Here is a 19,327-nt window from a genome sequence, read left to right on the forward strand (position 1 = left end):
TCATACTTTAGAAACGCCCATTTTGAAGGTTCCATCCTTGGGGATAAGGCCCCCCACTGCTGTTCCACGAAGCCCTTACTTTGGCTCTTATAGCAGAGTGACTTAAAGCCTTTGTACCATTTACCTGTGGTGGAGAAATGAGAGATCATACATTGTTAATGAAACTGGAAGTGGTTAGGCTCAGTTATCATAGTCCAGGAGGCTGGGACCTTGTCTTTCTTTCCTTTTGCCAAATGGCCCTCTTGTTGCCTGGCAATGATAGAATACTCTTCATGACCCTCTTCTTACCAAGAGCAGGGCCTGCTTTTCTTTGAGGAAGCCCTAATAGGTTCTAGATTTAAAAGTCAACAAATATCTATAGTTTTTACTATGTTGACAGGCACTGTGCTAAAACACTAGGGATTTAAAGAAAGCCTGAAGCAGCACCTGTCCTCAAGCTTACAATCTACAAACTAGATAGAACCGGAGATACCCATCCTCCCATTTTACAGATGAAGAAACTGAGGCATAGAGACTAAGTGACATGCTTAGTGCCACAGAGCTAAATAGTTAGGATGTGGCAGAATTTGAACTCATAACTTGAGATTCCAATTTTAATGCTCTATCTGTTATATCATGCTGCTTTTCAGATCCACTTAAAAATGGACATTAAAGAAGATACAGATTTCTTTTGTTTTATAGAAATTCTACTGTAACATGTACTGCTTAAAATAAATGAACCATTGGCAGGGTTTTGGAATTTTTTAATGATGACTTATTTTGTTGTAATGGTATTTGACTTCTAAAATACCATACCAGTAAAGGCCATTGTTTGGAGCATTGGCTTCTGAGGGTCAAGGGAAGCTGAGATTTATTACAAATCGTCCTTTTTTGTTTAAATTTCCCTTGACTTCACATTACTTTTCTTGCTATAGATAAATATTTCAACATTGTACAATACCAAATTTTAGTAGGACACTCTTTGAAATAAAGTAAGATAGATGCCCTATCAAAGTAAATATATACAGTCTGTGTCCATATTTGCCACAGATACATTATAACCCAAAATACAAAGGGGGTCTGATCATTATGAACAGAATATTAAAGTGTCTTCTGTCTTGATTTGTTAATTTTTAAATTGATTTTGTAACATAATATAAATGTTTTACCAATAAGAAAAGCTATAAGCAATAAATGAATGTCAGAAATAGTATGGTTGCTTTTGGTTCTTTTTTGGAAAAAAGTTGGGACTTAAACTAACTCATGATCTTATACAAATTAGCTATAAGAAAGACATGCCTTTGTGAAAAAAGGGACTAGACTTGGTGCCAGGAGACCTGGGTTCAAATTCTGCCTCTGATTTATAACTAGCTTTATTAGTTTCCTCATCTATAAGAAGAGTACAATAATTGACATTTATGTAATACTTTAACGTTTGCAAATTGCTTTGTATATAGTCTTCCATCTGTTCTTCACAGCAGCCTCTTTTTGAAGACACTCCAAGGAATATCTCTGCTTTAAGGATGATGTTTATTATATCCATTGGTACTTCTTTTCCTTTGATTTTTGTTAAGTGTATGTTGTAGTATTTAATTCTAACTTGCATAAAGTTTTACAGAATAGGAATCCAGTAATTAATTACTAAGTTCCAAAAACATTTAATTGCCTCATGTATGAGGTATTGTGCTAGATATCTAGGACACAAAGACAGAAAGAAAAACAAATAAGGAAAATCCCAAAGATCAATGACTATAGGAGTAAATTCAAGGTGATATAAGAAGAAAAAAAGCACTAAGGAATCAAGAAGAGCTTCAGAGGAGAGATCACTTGAAACCCAGAGGAAATCAAAGGATTTTGATATATAGAGAAGAGAAGGGAGTATATTCCAAGCATGAAATAGCCTTAAATGCCAGCCTGAAGAGTTGTTATTTCTGTGGGCAGTGGAGAATGTATGAACACTTTTGAATAAAAAATTGAACCAGTGCTTTAAGATGGGGATAAGAGGTGATAAGTGCCTGTATTTGGGTGGGAGTAGTGAGAGTTGAGTAGAAGGGATGGATTTGAGAAATATGAAGATTTGGCAACTGATTTGGTTGGGGCAGTGAAGAGAGGAATGGCATCATGAGTTAAAGTAACTGGAAAGATAATGATACCCTTTCAAGCAGTCAATAAGCATTTTTAAGAGCCTTCTAAGCACTGTGTTAAGTTCTAAATATATAAAAAATAACAATATAAAAAATTATCTTAGATCTTGAGGAGCCTATATTTTTGACATAGAAGACAGACAAGGGCATGCATATCCTTGAATATATGTATTTATATGTATATGTGTGTGTATATACATATATACACATACATATCAGAATATAGTTAAATGATATTTTGGGAGGGAGGACATTAGCCACTAGAAACATTAGAAAAGAAGACTTCATGATGGTTGAGCTATGCTTCGGGGGAAGAAAAGGATTATTTGACTCACGTGAAGAGTGAGAGCATTCTAGGTGTGAAGAATGCAGGAAAGGCCAGCTTGGTTAGCGTGAACAGTGAAGAAAGAGGGGTAATAGTGAGATTGTAAAAGACATTGGTACCAGATATTGAAAAAGTTTAAAGAAGAAGTGGATTTAAATAAAATATAAAGATTCCATTTTTAGACATACTGAGTTTTGTTATGAGCAACAGGGGGCTAAGGAATGGTAGTGATGCTAGCTCAAGGAGAAGCCCTATGCACAGCTGGATATGAGAATAAGATTTGGTGTTCTGTATATCACAGTTTCTGAGTTGTATTTGTGACATCCAGCAGGAAGTTGGCAGTGCAAGTTTTGAATTTAGGAGAGATATTAAGATTTTGGAGTCAAAGAAAACCAAGGGCCAAGACAGGTCCTTGGGGAACATAATATCAAAGACACAACTAGGAGGCTGACTTTGACCAAAGGGACCACCTCTAGCCCCAAAAATTCAGCAGAGTAGAAAGGATCAGTAAAAATAGTGGGGAACTCGAAGCTCACTGACTGGCTTTAATTCTCTCAGTAAGAGGTAAAGTTATCTACTGAGAGAGATTAGTGAAGGTAGAACATTAATTCCTCTTGAGGAATAGAGAAGTTAAAGAGAGGAAAAGGTTTGGAATTGCCACTTTCTGGAGTTGGTGGAATCAAGGAAGATTAAAAGGACTTATGTGCTACAGAGACAGGCCAGTGGAAATTAAATAATATGAATTTCTAGAGAACCCATTGGCATAGCTGTACAGCTTCCTTCAGGAGCATTCATTAACATGATCACCCATGGTGAAGGGTAGGCATGGTAAAAGTCATAAGAGAAAGGAATTCAAGGGTAGAAGTTAATATATTGAACTGGCAAACTTCAGAATTGAAACTGGAGAAAGGAAAGTTAGGAAAGAGATGATGGACTGGGTGAACTGAATGAGGCAGAGGGACATCATGATGAAAGTAAAGTGGGAGATTTAGTAGTTAAGCAAAAGAAGAAAGAGGGATAGGACATTAGGATCAGAATGAAAAATTTCAGAGTGCAGGTTATTAGAAAGGATGATTGCTATACTATCAGCATCTACTTGCATATAAACTTCAAAGGTCAGTGATTTCTTTGGTGTTGGTGTTGATACTACCATATAGATCAAACTCCTTGACACCTTAATAATTGACAGTTGTGACCAACAACATGGCCGTGACCCTATTGTTAGGGTCATCTAAGAAGACCATAAATTCAATTGTAATTTAGACCATGGACTGTTCTGGACTCAAATGCTAAAAATTTTCAGTGTGTCAGAATCTGCTCAACTCTCTTCCTAGACAGAATAACTTTTGATAAACTAATTAACACATTGGAGTAGGACTTTAATAGAGTTTGCAATTTAACAACTACTAAAAATCCTAATTGTTACTCTGATACTCTGTAGTCTTTATTATCTATATAGCAAAACGTTTTTCATAGAGCAATATTAAGCTTTTCAGCCTAGATTAAATTATCTTAAATCTAAATAAGTGGAATACAAGTTCAACCAAGCATTACTGTTTTTGAAGAGAATGGAATGAATATTTGCTGGATGTAATACACTAGAAATTTGGCTTTTTCCAGAAGACTTAACATCTTTGGTCCCTATCTCTAGAGGTGGTTGAACCTTCTCTCAAATTGATGGGTACATTGAAACAGGAGGACAAGTTGACATATGACTTGCCACTTCTAAGTCCTGCCTTTTATAACTGCAATCTTTTCCCTCTTTGAAGTCCAATCTACTCATTAATGTTGCTTGTTCCAAGTCTTTGTTGATATTATCCACTACCTTCCACATAATTCTTTGTCAAGGCATTCATTATTTTACTCAGTCTTTCTTTTTTTCCTATTACCTACCTTTAGTTTTGGGGATTCCGTATATCCTTGGATGTCATGTCTTAAGACCCTGGCTTCCTAGTTTGTCAATCCTGTCTTCTCCCAAAGGTCTTTAGTCTTACTCAGCCATCCATAGAGCTAATTTTATCTTAGATCTAAGTATTATCTGATTCTTGCTGTCTTTCCTCTATTATTTTGAACTTTGAAACTTTATTCCTTCATCATAATTTTCTTTTTTTTTCCTTATTGCCTCATGTCTAAGCCTATTATTCTTTCTCATCACTATATATGATCCTATACCTCACTGCTTTCCCAGTTAATCATGCTTGTTATGATCTCACTTTATTTCCTTCACAATCTTACCCCTATGACCACTCAATATACACTGTCCTTTTGTCCTTGAATCTTTCGTCCCTCTTTCACCATTCACACATTCCTTATACTTAAATCTGGTTTTCCCTACCTCCAGCCTTCTCTGCTATTATCCCCATCACATAAGTACAGTAACTGGGTCCACATGTTTTCTGTCTCAACTGGATTCTCACTGTGGTACTAAACTACTTCCATTCTTCTCTGATTAACTCCCTTATTTTACTCCTGGAGGTAAATAATTAAAACATTTCCTTCTCTCATTAAGCCTTTACCTATGACTTTACCTTCTTTTTTCTGTACAAAGCCCTAATTCTTGTTTTACTGAAAGAACCAATTAGTTGACAATTTATTAATCAATATGCCAGACACTGCTAGGTAAGTGCTAGTTGTAGACAAAAATGAAACAATCCTTGTACCACAGAGGTTTAAGTTCTCTTGTGGGAAACAACATAGACATATTTTTTATATATTTCTTGGCAGCAAAAACTTTTTAATCAAAAGCATTTATTATGGATGCCTGTTCTGTATAGGGGCTCAGGATACAAAATCAGAAGTCAAACTCAAATAGCCTACATTCTTGCACATATATAGGTATGTATAAAAGTCTGCAAACACATGCTCAATTGAGCATGCTTTAAGTTAGAAGTTTGAGTCATCTCTTAAAGTTTTTGGCTTGTACCATAGTTAATAAATTTTTTATTTTTTTCTTTATATAGTTTTAGTTGAATTATCCATTCTTATAATTTAAATAATTACAATTCTTTTATATTAATTTCAGGACTAGAATGGCTGAATACAGAGAGTTCCATTTCTGTCTACAAGGATCTTTGTGGAAAAGTAGTAGTCCTGGATTTCTTCACTTACTGCTGCATCAACTGCATCCACTTGTTGCCTGATCTTCATGCATTAGAACACAAGTACACTGATAAAGGTATTGTACTTTAGTTAGCTACTAACAGAATTTCCTGGCAAGTATAAAGGAAGTATAGCTGAGTCACTTGTCTATGGGTGACTAAACATTTGGCAAGACTTCAATGATTCTAAAAATAATTTCTTATCTCTCCTAAAGAGAGGACTTCATATACTCTTTCAAACTATCACAAAGGGTTAAATTTAGTTACTGTGCTCTGACTAATCAGAGAACCAACATTTAGAATATCATCTTATCCTGCTTTATATTTGCAAAATGATTCTAAGATCAGCAAAGTATTGTGTTTCTACTATATATCTAAACTTAATTTTTAAAAATATTTTTAATTAAAACATATAACCAGTATTCATAATTTTTATTCTTGACTACATTATGGTACAGTTTTGAATTCAGTGTTACTGCTGTCTGTTTAAATATAATCTGACATGAACTGTAATATTCTACAAAGTATTATAACAGTTACCTTTTCTTTGGTCACAGCCATATATAAAATTTGTTTTGCATAACCCACTATGTCCCATTGTGGTGATCTGCCCCGGCATGTGAATACATTAAGCAACATGCAGAATATTTGAGAAAACCTCACAGAATGGAGTAAAGGGAGAATGATTAGTAGGAAAGTTGTAGGGAATATACCAAAAGGAAAAGTAGCAGGTACAGTAAAACTTTTAAAATCTTTTTAAAAAAGTTATGAGGGATAGTGTTCTAGAAGCAGAGGGAAGGGATACAGAAAGAAATCTAGTAAAAATAAATGCTACAATAAAGTCTTTATTGAGAACTTAGCAGATGTTAAGACATTTTACAAATGCCTTTTCTCTCAATGTTTCAGCAAACATTTATGGAAAAACTAGCATGCACCTATACTTTGTTAAGTGATAAATAAACAAAGATTAAGCTAGACACTAATTCTCTGGGCTCAGAGAGTTTATAATCTAGTAGGGAGAAGACAAAAGCACATGAAAATGACAAGCAAATTCAAGCACATTTGTTGGGTAGGCAATAGAGGGCTATTGTTTTTGAGAGCTATTTTTCCTGATGTACATATATGATCCTATTATGTTATTACATTTTGATAATTTTGCATGGAATTAATTGTTCAGGCCTAGATACCACATTTTAGGATGTACATCAATAATTTTTAAAGCTTCCATAGATAGGATCAGGATAAATGCCTTCAAGTTTATGCCATAGGAGAATTGGTTGAAGTAACTGGATTTTCAGGGTCAAGAAGAAAAGAGCTGAATGGTTGTAGCTAGAAGTGATACCTATCTTCAGGTGTTTGAAAGTTTGTCATATAGAATTAAGATTAGACTTGTTCTGCTTGGCCTTAATAAGCCATTACTATTTAGGGATAGAGAAGAAAAATCAACATTGCTTTAATTCTCCATTACCATTGAGCTTCTTAGAACCCCAAATAGGACCAGTGTATGAAATATCTGCCAGTCTTCTCATGTATAAGATCCTCTCAGAACCAAGCCTTACCTAAGTGCTAGGCCTGAGGCACCAGTTTTACCAGGAGCCAAGCACAACCCAATATATAGTATGTCTTCACAAACCATCTTAGAATGAAATAAATACACTGATTATTTCCTATCTCTGATGCCCATTTTTTCCTAGTATTTGAGAGGGAATCCAGTGACAGTCTTCCTACCATCACAGCACCCACAATAGGTGGGAACAGAAGTCGAATGATACTTCTCCATCCTAATACTAGTAAATCCCCCTTTATTTACTAAGCCTTGTGATTCAGAGTCAATGGCTACCTAGGGGAAATTTCCTTTTTATATTAATACTATCCACTCCAGCTCCATCCACATCAGTCCTACCCTCCCAAATTTCAGGGCTGTTTTAAAGTCCCCACTCCCATCTTTTCCAACCTTCTTTCCTATTCTATTTTAATAAACTTACCTTTATCTCAGATACCATATTCTTTCCATCTTGCACTTTCAGAAAAATAGCTTCCCCCAAAATACAATATATCCTAGACCACCTCTATAGTACCATATGTACTTTCTCATATACTTTGATACATAGTTCCAGGATGAATGAGCAACTTTTATTCTTCACTGCTATTTCTAGATCATCATTCTGCTATCATCACTTAACAACTTCTCTTCAGCTATGTCACTTTATCCAGATCTGGTCCTAATTATCTGCCAACCCTCAGGTCATTCTCTTAAATAGTTCATATCCTGGATTGTAGTGTTCCTCTCTGCCCTAACACCTGCCCTGATATTGGGAGCATTCAATATATGTAGGTTGACTTCCAATCAATATTTCAGTAACATGGCATGAGACCTAAAATGCTTATAATTGGAAAGTATAATAGTTCTATTTCTAATGATGATAAAGTTATAAATTTATTATTAACAGAAGCAAAATATACTTTAAGTTTTCATATGTAATTTTAATGAGTTTTTACTAAACAAAATTTGCTTCTCTGGATCAGAATGCCTCTTCATATCATTATCTGATGTTACTTTGTTCTTCGGTGGTGCTATTTCTGTTCTTGAAGTGGCATTCCCCAAGCTATTTAAAATTCCAGTGGATATTCAGTTCATGTTATCAGTAAGCCAAAAATGGTCAGCAGTGTGAGAAAGTACTTACTACTTCAAAAATAGCCTGAACAAGTATTAACTTTATAACTAACCTCCTTTCTTTGTAAAACAAAGTTTTAAAGCTGTGTACAGTGTTATAATGAATGACAATCATCTTTACAGTGACAATAAAAGTTAATGATGAGTATTAAGAGGCCTAGATACCAAGAAAAAGATGAATTATAGTATTGAATAGTGAAAGATTTTTTAATTGCGTGCATCATTGTTCTTATTCATAATAATTTAACACACATCAAATTGCCCTACACCTACTTTTCTTATGCTATTTAGTCACCAAAAATAAAAATTTGTGCTCAGTAAGGATACAGAAATCTGTAGGATTACCTAATTTTCAAAATTAGCATGTCAGCTATTGCTAGAGGAAAAAATGGTTGACTAAATTCAGTTTATTGTTTTATAAGAGCAAAAATCTTTTGAGAAAAAAGTTAGGGACTGCCTTTTTTTCAAAAAGACTTGCTAAGTGGATATATCTATGAGTAATTAGATTGGTTAGATTTAGCAACATATAACCAAACACAACTTGCATTTTGTTTGGGAAGAACAATTAATTGCCAAATTAACATTAAAAATGAATGTTGTGAAATAAAAGTTGAGTGACTAATGTTGAATAATTCTTTTTCTAATTGCTGAATAAATACAGATATCGTCATTGTAGAATAATACAACATGACAAATATTTTTGTTAATATATAAAATGAAATACAGCTTTTTATATTAAATTTAATGTATAATAATACATTTCCAAAATAAATTTTTATGTGGGGAGAAGGCAAAGATTTAAACAGTGAATGTCCTCCTAGAGTTCAAGTGTGAACAAAGGCTGAGGTACTAAGTGCTTCTTTTATAGGACCTGTTATAAGTTAGTGAGTGGTTAGAAAAGGCCTAAACAGGTCTCACTAAAACAGAAAATTGGATTGATACCTTGCCATTTCTTCTCTGTGACTGATTGTTTTTCTCTATTTGTAATCTGTTTCTTCCTTCTGCCATTTATAGGTGGAGGAAATAAGAATTATTTTTCTAATAATTGTTTCATCTACAGAAAAGAAGATAGAGCAATAGGAATTGCACCTGTATTTCTCTGCCTCTCTTTTTGCTGCTCTTTCTCTTTTGCTACTTCTATAACAACCTGATTTGGGAGAAACCACTTCATAGGCCTATCAGTTCCCAGACCCTACTTTTCCAAAAGCAACTTATCTCCAATTTATGAATGAAAAATCAATTCATTGTGTAGAATAATACTCAAAAGTTGATTTTTCAGGAGCATATTTATTCTTTGATTTCTTAAACTGTTACATGCCATTTTATTTTTTACAGCTCTGACACAGATACATAAAATAGGAAAGTTAAAATGTTATATAAAATTTAACCAGCTTACAGAAAATTTTAAATTGTTAGTACCATTGAAATTCAATGTATTGTTTTAGTAAAAGATTGGGAAAAAAGTAGATACCCATTTACTAGAAAATAATTAAACATATTTTGGTATACAAAAAACAGTATTACTGTAGGGTAAGAAATGCTGAATATGATAAATACAGAGAAGCATGGAAAGATTTACATAAAATGATACAGTATGGAGTAAGCAGAGCCAAAAAACAGTGTACACAATGGCTACAACAATGTAAACAGAAAGAAAAACCACAAGAAAATCATAAGTGAATGTTGAAAAATTATATAGAAAAGAAACATAGCTTGAAAAAAAGATATATAAGAAGATGTCATAACCCATCCCTGGCAGAAGTAGAACTTCTACTAAGATTGTACATTGCACATATTTAAAATGACTTTTTCAGTATATTGAAGAATTTTGCAAAATATTTTTCCTGTTTTAAAAACAATTTTGTCTTAAAAACTACTAGTTGTTATGGAATAATTCTCTAGGGAGAGGAAGGGTATTTATTTTTTCACTATTGTAAAAAACAAAAGACATTAATAAAAACTTAATTCAAAATAAGAAATCCGTTGTAGTTTTTATCAAATTCTTAAATAACCTCCACTAGCCATATTCTTCCATGATTTAAATCCATTCACCTTCATGCTTTTTTTCCTATCAAAAATGCATGACTAACTTAATTATTGAATTTTCAAAAAGCTTTTGGCCAGTAGGCAGATAGCATGTTTCATAAGTCTTCTGGAATCATCATTGTTTATTGTGTTGATCAGAGTTCCTAAATCTTTCAAAGTTGTTTGTCTTTACAACATGTTTTTAAAGTCTTACCTTCTGTCTTTGAATCAATATATATTGGTTCCAAGGCAGAAGAGTGGTAAGGACAAGGCAATAGGGGTTAAATAACTTGTTTAGGGTCACTCAACTAGGAAGTGTCTGAGGTCAGATTTGAACCCAAGACCTCCCATTTCTATGCTTAGCTCTTGTTCCACTGAGCCACCTAGCTGCCCCCATCTTTATGGTATTATTGTATCTTGGTTCTGCTCACTTTACTCTGCATCTATTTATTGACATTTTCCTAGGTTTCTCTGAAAAAAAATCCCTGTTGTCATTTCTTACAATAGAGTACTATTTGGGCTTATTCATATATCAAGACTTATTCAACCATCTCAGGGTTGGAATTTGGCAGTATTTAAACAGTTGCAGGACATAGGGTCAAGAGTACAAATGTAGAGAGTGGTATATTGTATATTGGGTGGGTTGGCTATATAGAGTGAGGTTTATGAAGAGATCAAAGGAAGGCCAATGGACTGACCAGGGTGGATCAGTGGGAAAGGAGAGCATAGTGAGAATGAAGAACAGATTTGGGAAGATAAGCAAATGGAGAAATTAAAGGCCAAGAAGGTTATAATTAAGGAGGAGAATATCAGTTTAGGACCATAATGTTAGTCAACTTACAGGTGATGGTGAAATCTAAGGGCATGATCCCTCTAGTGACTGCAATGTAAAGATTTGGTTCACCATAGTTGAGAATATTTGAGAACTAGAAGGCCAACATGTTTAAGAAATTATTTATATAATATTGAAGTTGGAATGGGATTGAAGGTTGGAATGGAGATGGGAAGATTGTGTACCAGGTACTGAACTCCTTGAGAAGAGAGAGAAAATAATTTGGAGACCAATAAATACGTTGTAACAATAAGGAACTAGACTTAGATTGAGTGATAGATATGAATGGAGTACCTTAAAGAAGGTGAATTTCTTGGTGATGGCGACACAAGCTAAACATGGCAAATATGCCTAATTCTTTTCCTGGTCCATGGGTTGGGTAGTTTGCAGTATTAGAGAAAGTAACCAAGGATACAGTGTCTTACAAAAGGAGCTTGTGTTTCCTTAAGCATAAGAAGTTTGAAAATGAGAAGGAGAATTGTAGGACAAATAGGAGGAGTTGTTTGTGTGTTAATAGAATAAATATCCTTTGTTATCTGTTCAGTTTTATGTGACAGTTTGGACAATAGGAATTCTTCATCCACTTGGCCAGGGATTTTGTGAAGTTAAATTTTTGAGTGATAAAAGATATCATTTTGGAGACTATACATTATTTTGGGACTCTGCAAACTGGATAATACCATCTACAAAGAGGAATATCTGGAGGACACCATTTAGAGAGAATTCTCATTGTTTGAAATTCTGTACTTGATCTCTTCCATGACAGGGTCAAACACTTTTAACAAAACTGTGCCTTCCTCTTTGCTATAATTTGGCACAGATAATACTTTTCTTATAGGAGAAATAGGCTCTGGATCCCTACCATTCTAGAGTCTAACACACAATTCAGTGAAGAAGCTAAAAGTAGTAGGTGATAGTTTTTGGATTAGTTTCTCCATGAGAGACACTATTACTTCCTTCTCAACTATAGCCATTATTGATCTAGCACTGAGGAAATTTTGTTAAAGGGATCTTTATTCTCAAAAGATTGGTTAATCAAAGTATAATGGTCATGATTCAGTTTTATTTCCCTAGCTCAGTGATGGGCAAACTACAGCCCGTGGGCCAGATGCAGCCCCCTGAAATGTTCTATCCGGCCCTGCAACATTATTCCTAATCTGACGAATGCAATGAGTAGAATATAATACAATGAAACTTTGAAAGAGTTGTCTTAAAAACCTACTAACAGATGAGAATTTCCTTTCCTTTGGCCCCCTCTTTAAAAAGTTTGCCCATCACTGCCCTAGCTAAATTATAAGTTTGAGTTAAAAAAAAAAAAAGAACAGCATCTAATACTTTTATATTTTTCTTCCACATACCCAGTGATTAACACATAGCATTCATTCAGTAAAATGTGTGGTTGATTAAAAACTTTTTCTGTCTTAGTATATCAATTCTAAAACAGAAGAGTGGTAAGGGCTAGGCATTTGGGGTTAAGTGACTTGCCCAAGGTCACATGGCTAGGAGGTATCTGAGGCCAAAGTTGAACCTAGGTCCTTGTAATTCCAGGCCTAGCACTCCATTCACCCTGATTAATTTTCTAAAGAACTTAAGCTACCAATCAATTTATTGGAGACTATGTATAAGTTGCTATTCTAGGTGCTGAATTTCAAATGAGTGTTGAGACATAAGTCTTGCATCTCTTCAGAAGGAGAAATCACTGTGGTCAAGGTAGGTCTAATGATAATAGAACTTAGATATAAAAGGATTTCTAGGAAAAAAGAACTGACTGCATGACCAAATACAAAGACATGAATGTTAGTGAAAAGTTCAAATACTGAGTAGATCAGAACATGATTTATATGCTCATCATATGCCTTCCTTTGAAAATTCCATTTTTATTTAAATAATATAAAAAACCATGGTTTAGTTGTAGGAAGATCACTAAGGTACCTCCTATAGAAGACATCTTGGCAGAGGGAAATTACCAAACCTGACTGCCAGCTTTTATTCTTAGAAAGGTTTTATCTTTAAGAACTCCAGGGTTCTATTCTTGGTCTTAGTCAGTTTCCTTGAAGTTTATATTTAGAGCTGCTGTACCTTAACTACATATTAAAAAACCAAACATTTCTTGTGTCATTTCCCCTTTTAGGTGATGACAAATTGAATAAATCTAAAATAAAATGTACAGCTGATCATGATGACAAATGAATTAAGTGTTTTTCACATGGAAATATTGATTTTCTGGACCTTGTACTCTCATACTTTTTAGATTAGTTTTCTTGTTTTGATGGTATTTTCTAGGCCCACTCTTAAAACATTTGCACTTTTACTTTGTACCTTTTAAACAATTGATGCAGTTTTATTTTGTTAGCTACCTAAAAATAAGTATCTCGCCTCCTTCTAGGCTTCACTCATCACTTCTAACTCAGTGACTTCCAAACTTTGATCTTTCCACCTCTATTTACCTGTAATGTGTTTTTATCTTACAAATAATGTATTTTGTTACAATACTCAGTGCCTCTTTTTAGAGTGGCTTGATCTTTTGTTACCATTAGAACACAAATGTGGCAAATCTTCCCAAGCCAAAAAAGCTTTAAGTATAGCGCCATTGGCAAACTCTCCTGTCTAAGAACTGTCCTAGCAATTCAAGACTCTTATCACCAGAGAACTGGTCACTAGTTGATGGAGATTTATTTGTTTTATATCCACTGCATTTCAGAAAGACCATCCTTAAGTGGTTTAGGTCAGATTTGCAATAAAGTATTTGTGGAAGGAGTTCTTTCACTGACTGAAATGCTGAAGGCAGTTAAATACATTCTGATGTGATCCTCACAACTCTGAGGCATTGATAGGGTAGATTTTATCTTTTGTTTTATAAATGAAAGCACAAGAAAAAAGAAACTTACCCAAGATCAATGAGTTAATGTCAGAACTGGTGCTCAAACTCAGGTGTTCCTGGCTCATATGCTCTGTTTGTTTTTTTTCAGAAAGCCTCCTTTAAGTCTTTGGAGACTCACTGAAATTAAGTGCTCTACTATCCTCCTGTAACTCACAGTCTGTCTCATGTGCCTCTGATTATGTGGTATGGTAGAAAGAACACTGGAATCTGAGCCAGTAGCATCTGAGTTTGAGTTTCAGATGGCATTGTTCTGTTTGTATCAAGTACTAGAATCAAAGACTTCTTAATGAGTTTTATGGCCTCCAAAGATATGGGTCTGACAGACCATAAAATAGGGAAACCAAATGGATGAAGAATGTCTTGTTCAGTTTATGAGATATATTTGGATGAGCAGTACATTATTAGTCAATAGGATCATTTATCTATGTGTTGTTACTATAAAAATCATATTGCTAAAGTATTGGTATCACCAAATTTCATAATAGGTACTACAAATAGGCCTAGCATTAAGTGGAGAAGGAGAATAGGTTGGATTGCAAGTCTCTCCCTTTAAGGAGTTTGCATTTTGCTTACAGAGATCCCATATTTTTCATGATACAAAAACTTACAGATCCAGCAAAGTATCAAGGTATTTTTATAGTAATACCAAGACATGATTTGTGGAAGCACTTGGTTGTCTTCTGTGAGATTTAATATAAAAGTGCCCTTAAATATATCTTTTCCTACCCTGGCTTGCTGACTGGCTTCCCTGGGTTTCCTCCTATTTATCACAATTATGCTACTTGAGTTTTTGCATTTTCTCATATTCCTAGATTAAAACTACAACCAACTTTTGGAACAAAAGGCTCTCTATAATAGTTTAGTTGTGCAGGGGTTATTACTGTGCCTTAAATGCATGATCACTTAAGACTTGTACTGAGAGTTTATTAGTTAAAATGCATTTTTCATCAGTCTAGGTCAAGTAATTAGCCTCTTTCAGTATATACTTAGCCCCTTAATTTCAAGAGAAGTTCTAGTTCAAAATATTATAGGAAAAGGTAAGTTATAAAAGAAAAAAAACATTTTGTTTCTCATATTATGTATCTCACATTTAGAGATAAGAAAATTTCTATCAGAAATGCAAAGTCAGATAGATTTTCAAACCAAGTTACACTTCCTATAATATAAAAATTATGTTAATTTGCCATTTTTAACCCCAGTTTTAGTATTATAGTGATTGTCAGAACTCTTGGAAAAAAACTCTCAGACCAACAGTGGTATTCTATTTATTTATTTTTTTTACATTAAGCAAGTTTTTCAGCTAAAGTATTACTAGCATAAAACTTTAGAAGAGACAAAATTATTTTTCATCTTGAACTTTTATTTGTGAAGTATTCTGATATTTTAAAATATTCTGATTCTGTTCCTTTATTTACTTCATATATATTTATATATACACAGAGACACATTTATAACTAACTTGGCTTTTTCCTTTTTTGAAATTTATGACTTCTTTACAGAATGACTGGAAATGTTACTAGAATGTTCCCTAAACAAATAGAGATTTTGGTGTACTAATTCACATATTTTCATAATCCATGGTAAACTAATTAGTTGACTGGCTCCACAGTATTTCTAATTTAAGACAAAGTAGAACTTGGTGTCTTAGGTGGTATGCTCATCAAATTTGCAAACACCACCAGTGCAAGAATCCAAAAAGTTCATGACAGACTTAAGCATTGGACTTAATCTCTTAAGAAATTCAATATGGATAAATGTAAAGTCTTCCCTTTCACTACAGAAAATCAAATTCATTGGGAATGTTTAGTGTTTAGCAAATATCAAGTGCTTGAAACAAGAGAATAAACTTTAAAAGTTTCATAGATGGTAGAAATATATAAGAACATTTTAGTTTGTGCATTAAACTACAGAATGAAAATGCTGTGCATTGTCTGAAAGTAAGATATAGATAGTTAAGTTAATGATAACTATATTTTCTGATCATTAGAAATTAATGTAGAATCCCTCAATCTCTTTCTCATCTAGAATGAATGAAACGTAGAGGTGTTTTTTTCTCCTTTAAAGTGTTCAAGGCAATCATTTTAGGGCTTTTTTTTTTTTAATTGTAAAACTTGATTCTTTTTAATTTCTCTAGATGGAGTTAAATTTCTAGTTTAGAAATGAAGCTTATTAGCTGCCAGTAAAGAACACATTATTCTTTGTTAGAATGAGAGAAAAATTTTTAGTGATTTTATATTTAAAATGACTTGCATTCAAAGCCACATACTGGAACTGTGTAACTAGATATTCCTTTGTGACCATATCTGTTATTCTAGTGCACTTATCTCAGTGAGGATGGAGAGTTAGATAGAGTTCACTATGAACAGGCTATGAATCATTTAAGATTTTTGTCCTTAACCAAAAAAATAAAAACGGTCATGGCCAAAATAAAGAAAATAGTACTTGAATTATTTTCACAACTAAAAATCGTATTTTAATTGTAAAGACTTTTTTGTCTTCACTCTTGGCAAAAAAAAACTTAATTTCTTGAATTTAAATAAATAACTGATTATGTACATATGATTTGTTATTGAGATTTTAAATGAAATCTTTGAATTTTGGTTTTAAACTAGATACAATTGAGATGATAATGTATACTTTTGATGTCAATAAAGCAGGTGTAAAATGTAGTTTTATTATAACCAAAACCTAACTAGTTTTGGCTTAATTTCCTGATCTGCATTTATATTGTGTCTGTATTTCTTGATCTGCAAAATGGAAAAGAACTTATGGAACTAATTTTTTAATGATGGTTAGGTATTCCAAATAAAAATGAAATAATAGTTTCAAAAAAAATTTTTTTAAACCCATAACTTCCGTGTATTGGCTCCTTGGTGGAAGAGTGGTAAGGGTGGGCAATGGGGGGTCAAATGATCTGCCCAGGGTCACACAGCTGAGAAGTGTCTGAGGCTGGATTTGAACCCAGGACCTCCTGTCTCTAGGCCTGACTCTCAATCCACTGAGCTATGCAGCTGCCCCCTTAGTTTAAAAATTTTAAGAGTTTTTAAATAAGTATTTTCTTCCCCAAGAATTGCTTTTTTAAAACATTACATGTCAGAATTTTTCCAGTAAATATTAAAAAGACATCATTAAATGTATATATAGAAAGAGGTATATACAGTTGCTCAATAGATACAATCTCCACGTATTTTTCTCATGCTTACTTGACATACTATACTGATTACATAATAGAAAGCTCTAGTCCTTAGGTTTTTTCAGCTGTCTTACCTAAAGGAAAGTGTTGATTATCATGACAGTTGAAACAAATTCAAAGGTTTGTGTCAAGAAAACATCTTGTTCAAATTGATATAACTCATATATAAGGCTTGGAAGGTGTCAAGACTTGGGAATTCAAATTTTAAAAGAAGGAAATATGATAACATTCAAAATAACCCATTCCAAGTTATATAAAGTATATGTTTTGTTGCAATCTGTTTCCAAGGGATTTAATGAATTTCTAGATGGAAGAAAAATTTCAAAATTTAATTCCTTCTGAAAAATCAAGTAAATATTATAAATTGTTTTTGGAACAAGATATATTTACATAATCTGGAAATATTGGTGGCTTTTTTTTTTTCAGAGAAACGTACCATTTCCAATGCCACACAAAGGGCATTTCACAAGTAAGACTATAACATTGGGCTGAGACTACCTTTTTCTTATATACTACAATGACATTTCCATATAATTAGTTTTAGTAACCTAAGAGAAATGAGTCCTTTATCTGCTTAAATTTCTTTTTTGTAGAATATTAATTTTTATTATGTGTATTTTTAAACATATATGAAGAGCTTCTCTATATACAAATATGGTAATTTGTATATGTTTTAATTGAGTTAACATATTAATACAGTATCAGCAGATTCATCTACTTTTATGTAATTTTTGATTAATAGTATTTTTTCCATTAGTAAAACATTAATCCTGTTAAAAGTGTGAGAAATTGTGCTCACACAATGTAACATTTAACATTTTGTTTTTTCTATTTACCCTTTTCAGATGGCCTTCTCATTGTTGGTGTTCATTCAGCTAAATTTCCAAATGAAAAGGTTCTGGATAACATTAAAAGTGCTATTCTTCGATATGACATCACTCATCCTGTGGTTAATGATGCTGATGCTATTCTTTGGCAAGATCTGGAAGTTTCTTGTTGGCCAACCTTGGTCATACTTGGACCCCGTGGAAACATACTTTTTTCTTTGGTTGGAGAGGGACACAAAGAAAAATTGTTTTTATTTACTTCAGTGGCTTTAAAGTTCTACAAGGAGAGAGGACAGATCAAGGATAATAAAATTGGAATAAAACTTTATAGAGATTCTTTGCCACCTTCTCCTTTACTTTTTCCTGGCAAAGTAACAGTAGATCATTTATCTGACAGGTTAGTGATAGCAGACACTGGTCATCACAGAATTTTGGTTGTGAGAAAGAATGGACAAATCCAGCACTGCATTGGAGGTAAAAAATTGTTAAAATATGATGTGTAATATAAATTTTATAATGCAAAATGTAAAAATGATATGATTAAAAGTAAAGATTATGAATAAAAATAATTCCTAGAACATGTAATAAAATAATTTTGGCTTCTCTCATATGAAATTAATCCAGTGTGGTAAGCTTAAAATGAATACTACACTTTACCACCAGTGTCATTGAATCATGGTTGGGCATTGTCAATTCAGTCATAATTTTGTCTCTAAAGAAATACAGTATCATGGTTTCTGAAAGTAGTTTTGTTTATAGAAATTTAAACAATATAAATGTCGATTACTTCACTTTTCTATTAAAATAACTCATTGAAAGTTATGGAATCTAGAATTTCATAATTAGATTATAAGATTTGGAAATTAATTTGTTTAAAAGCTAAGAAGGAATTAATACAAAATAAAACTCAAATTTTAATTTCTGTAGAATATCTGTGTGTTATAATAGCTTCTAGGATTTTTGGGAAAGGTGAGTTTAATTTTCTACCAGATAACCACCATGGTGCAGTGGAAAAACCTATGTGAAAGGATGTGGGTTTTGAAATCTCTTCTCTGACCCTTAAAATTACTGTGACCCTAAGTAAATAATTTCATCTTCCTGGGCCTCAGTTTCTTCATCTATAAAAGAAGTTGAGATTGGACTAATTGGCCTCCAAAGTTCCCTCCAGCTCCAAATTTGTGGAGCTTTTATCATAAGAACTCTAGCACAATGTAAAGAGTATTCTTTCATTTTACTTTTATAAAATTAACATTACTATAGCATAAACCATTTTCTTTAACAACTCTATAGTTTCTTGACTAACTGCTACATGTTTAGCCTATTTTAAAATAATATCTGTTAAGACATTG

At 33.2% G+C, this 19,327-nt stretch overlaps 1 protein-coding gene across 1 annotated transcript in view; it reads left to right on the forward strand.

Annotated features, from left to right (window-relative positions):
- The window catches only part of NHLRC2 (NHL repeat containing 2), a 59,381-nt gene that overhangs the window by 636 nt on the left and 39,418 nt on the right, over positions 1-19,327 (forward strand). Inside the window, exons 2-3 of the mRNA XM_044665596.1 lie at positions 5,471-5,623; positions 17,997-18,452. Coding sequence (XP_044521531.1) covers positions 5,471-5,623; positions 17,997-18,452 — 609 coding nt within the window. The remainder of the gene's footprint in view (positions 1-5,470; positions 5,624-17,996; positions 18,453-19,327) is intronic.

The sequence above is a fragment of the Gracilinanus agilis genome, chromosome 2 (genome assembly GCF_016433145.1).
Source record: "Gracilinanus agilis isolate LMUSP501 chromosome 2, AgileGrace, whole genome shotgun sequence".
Classification (NCBI taxonomy): Eukaryota; Metazoa; Chordata; class Mammalia; order Didelphimorphia; family Didelphidae; genus Gracilinanus; species Gracilinanus agilis.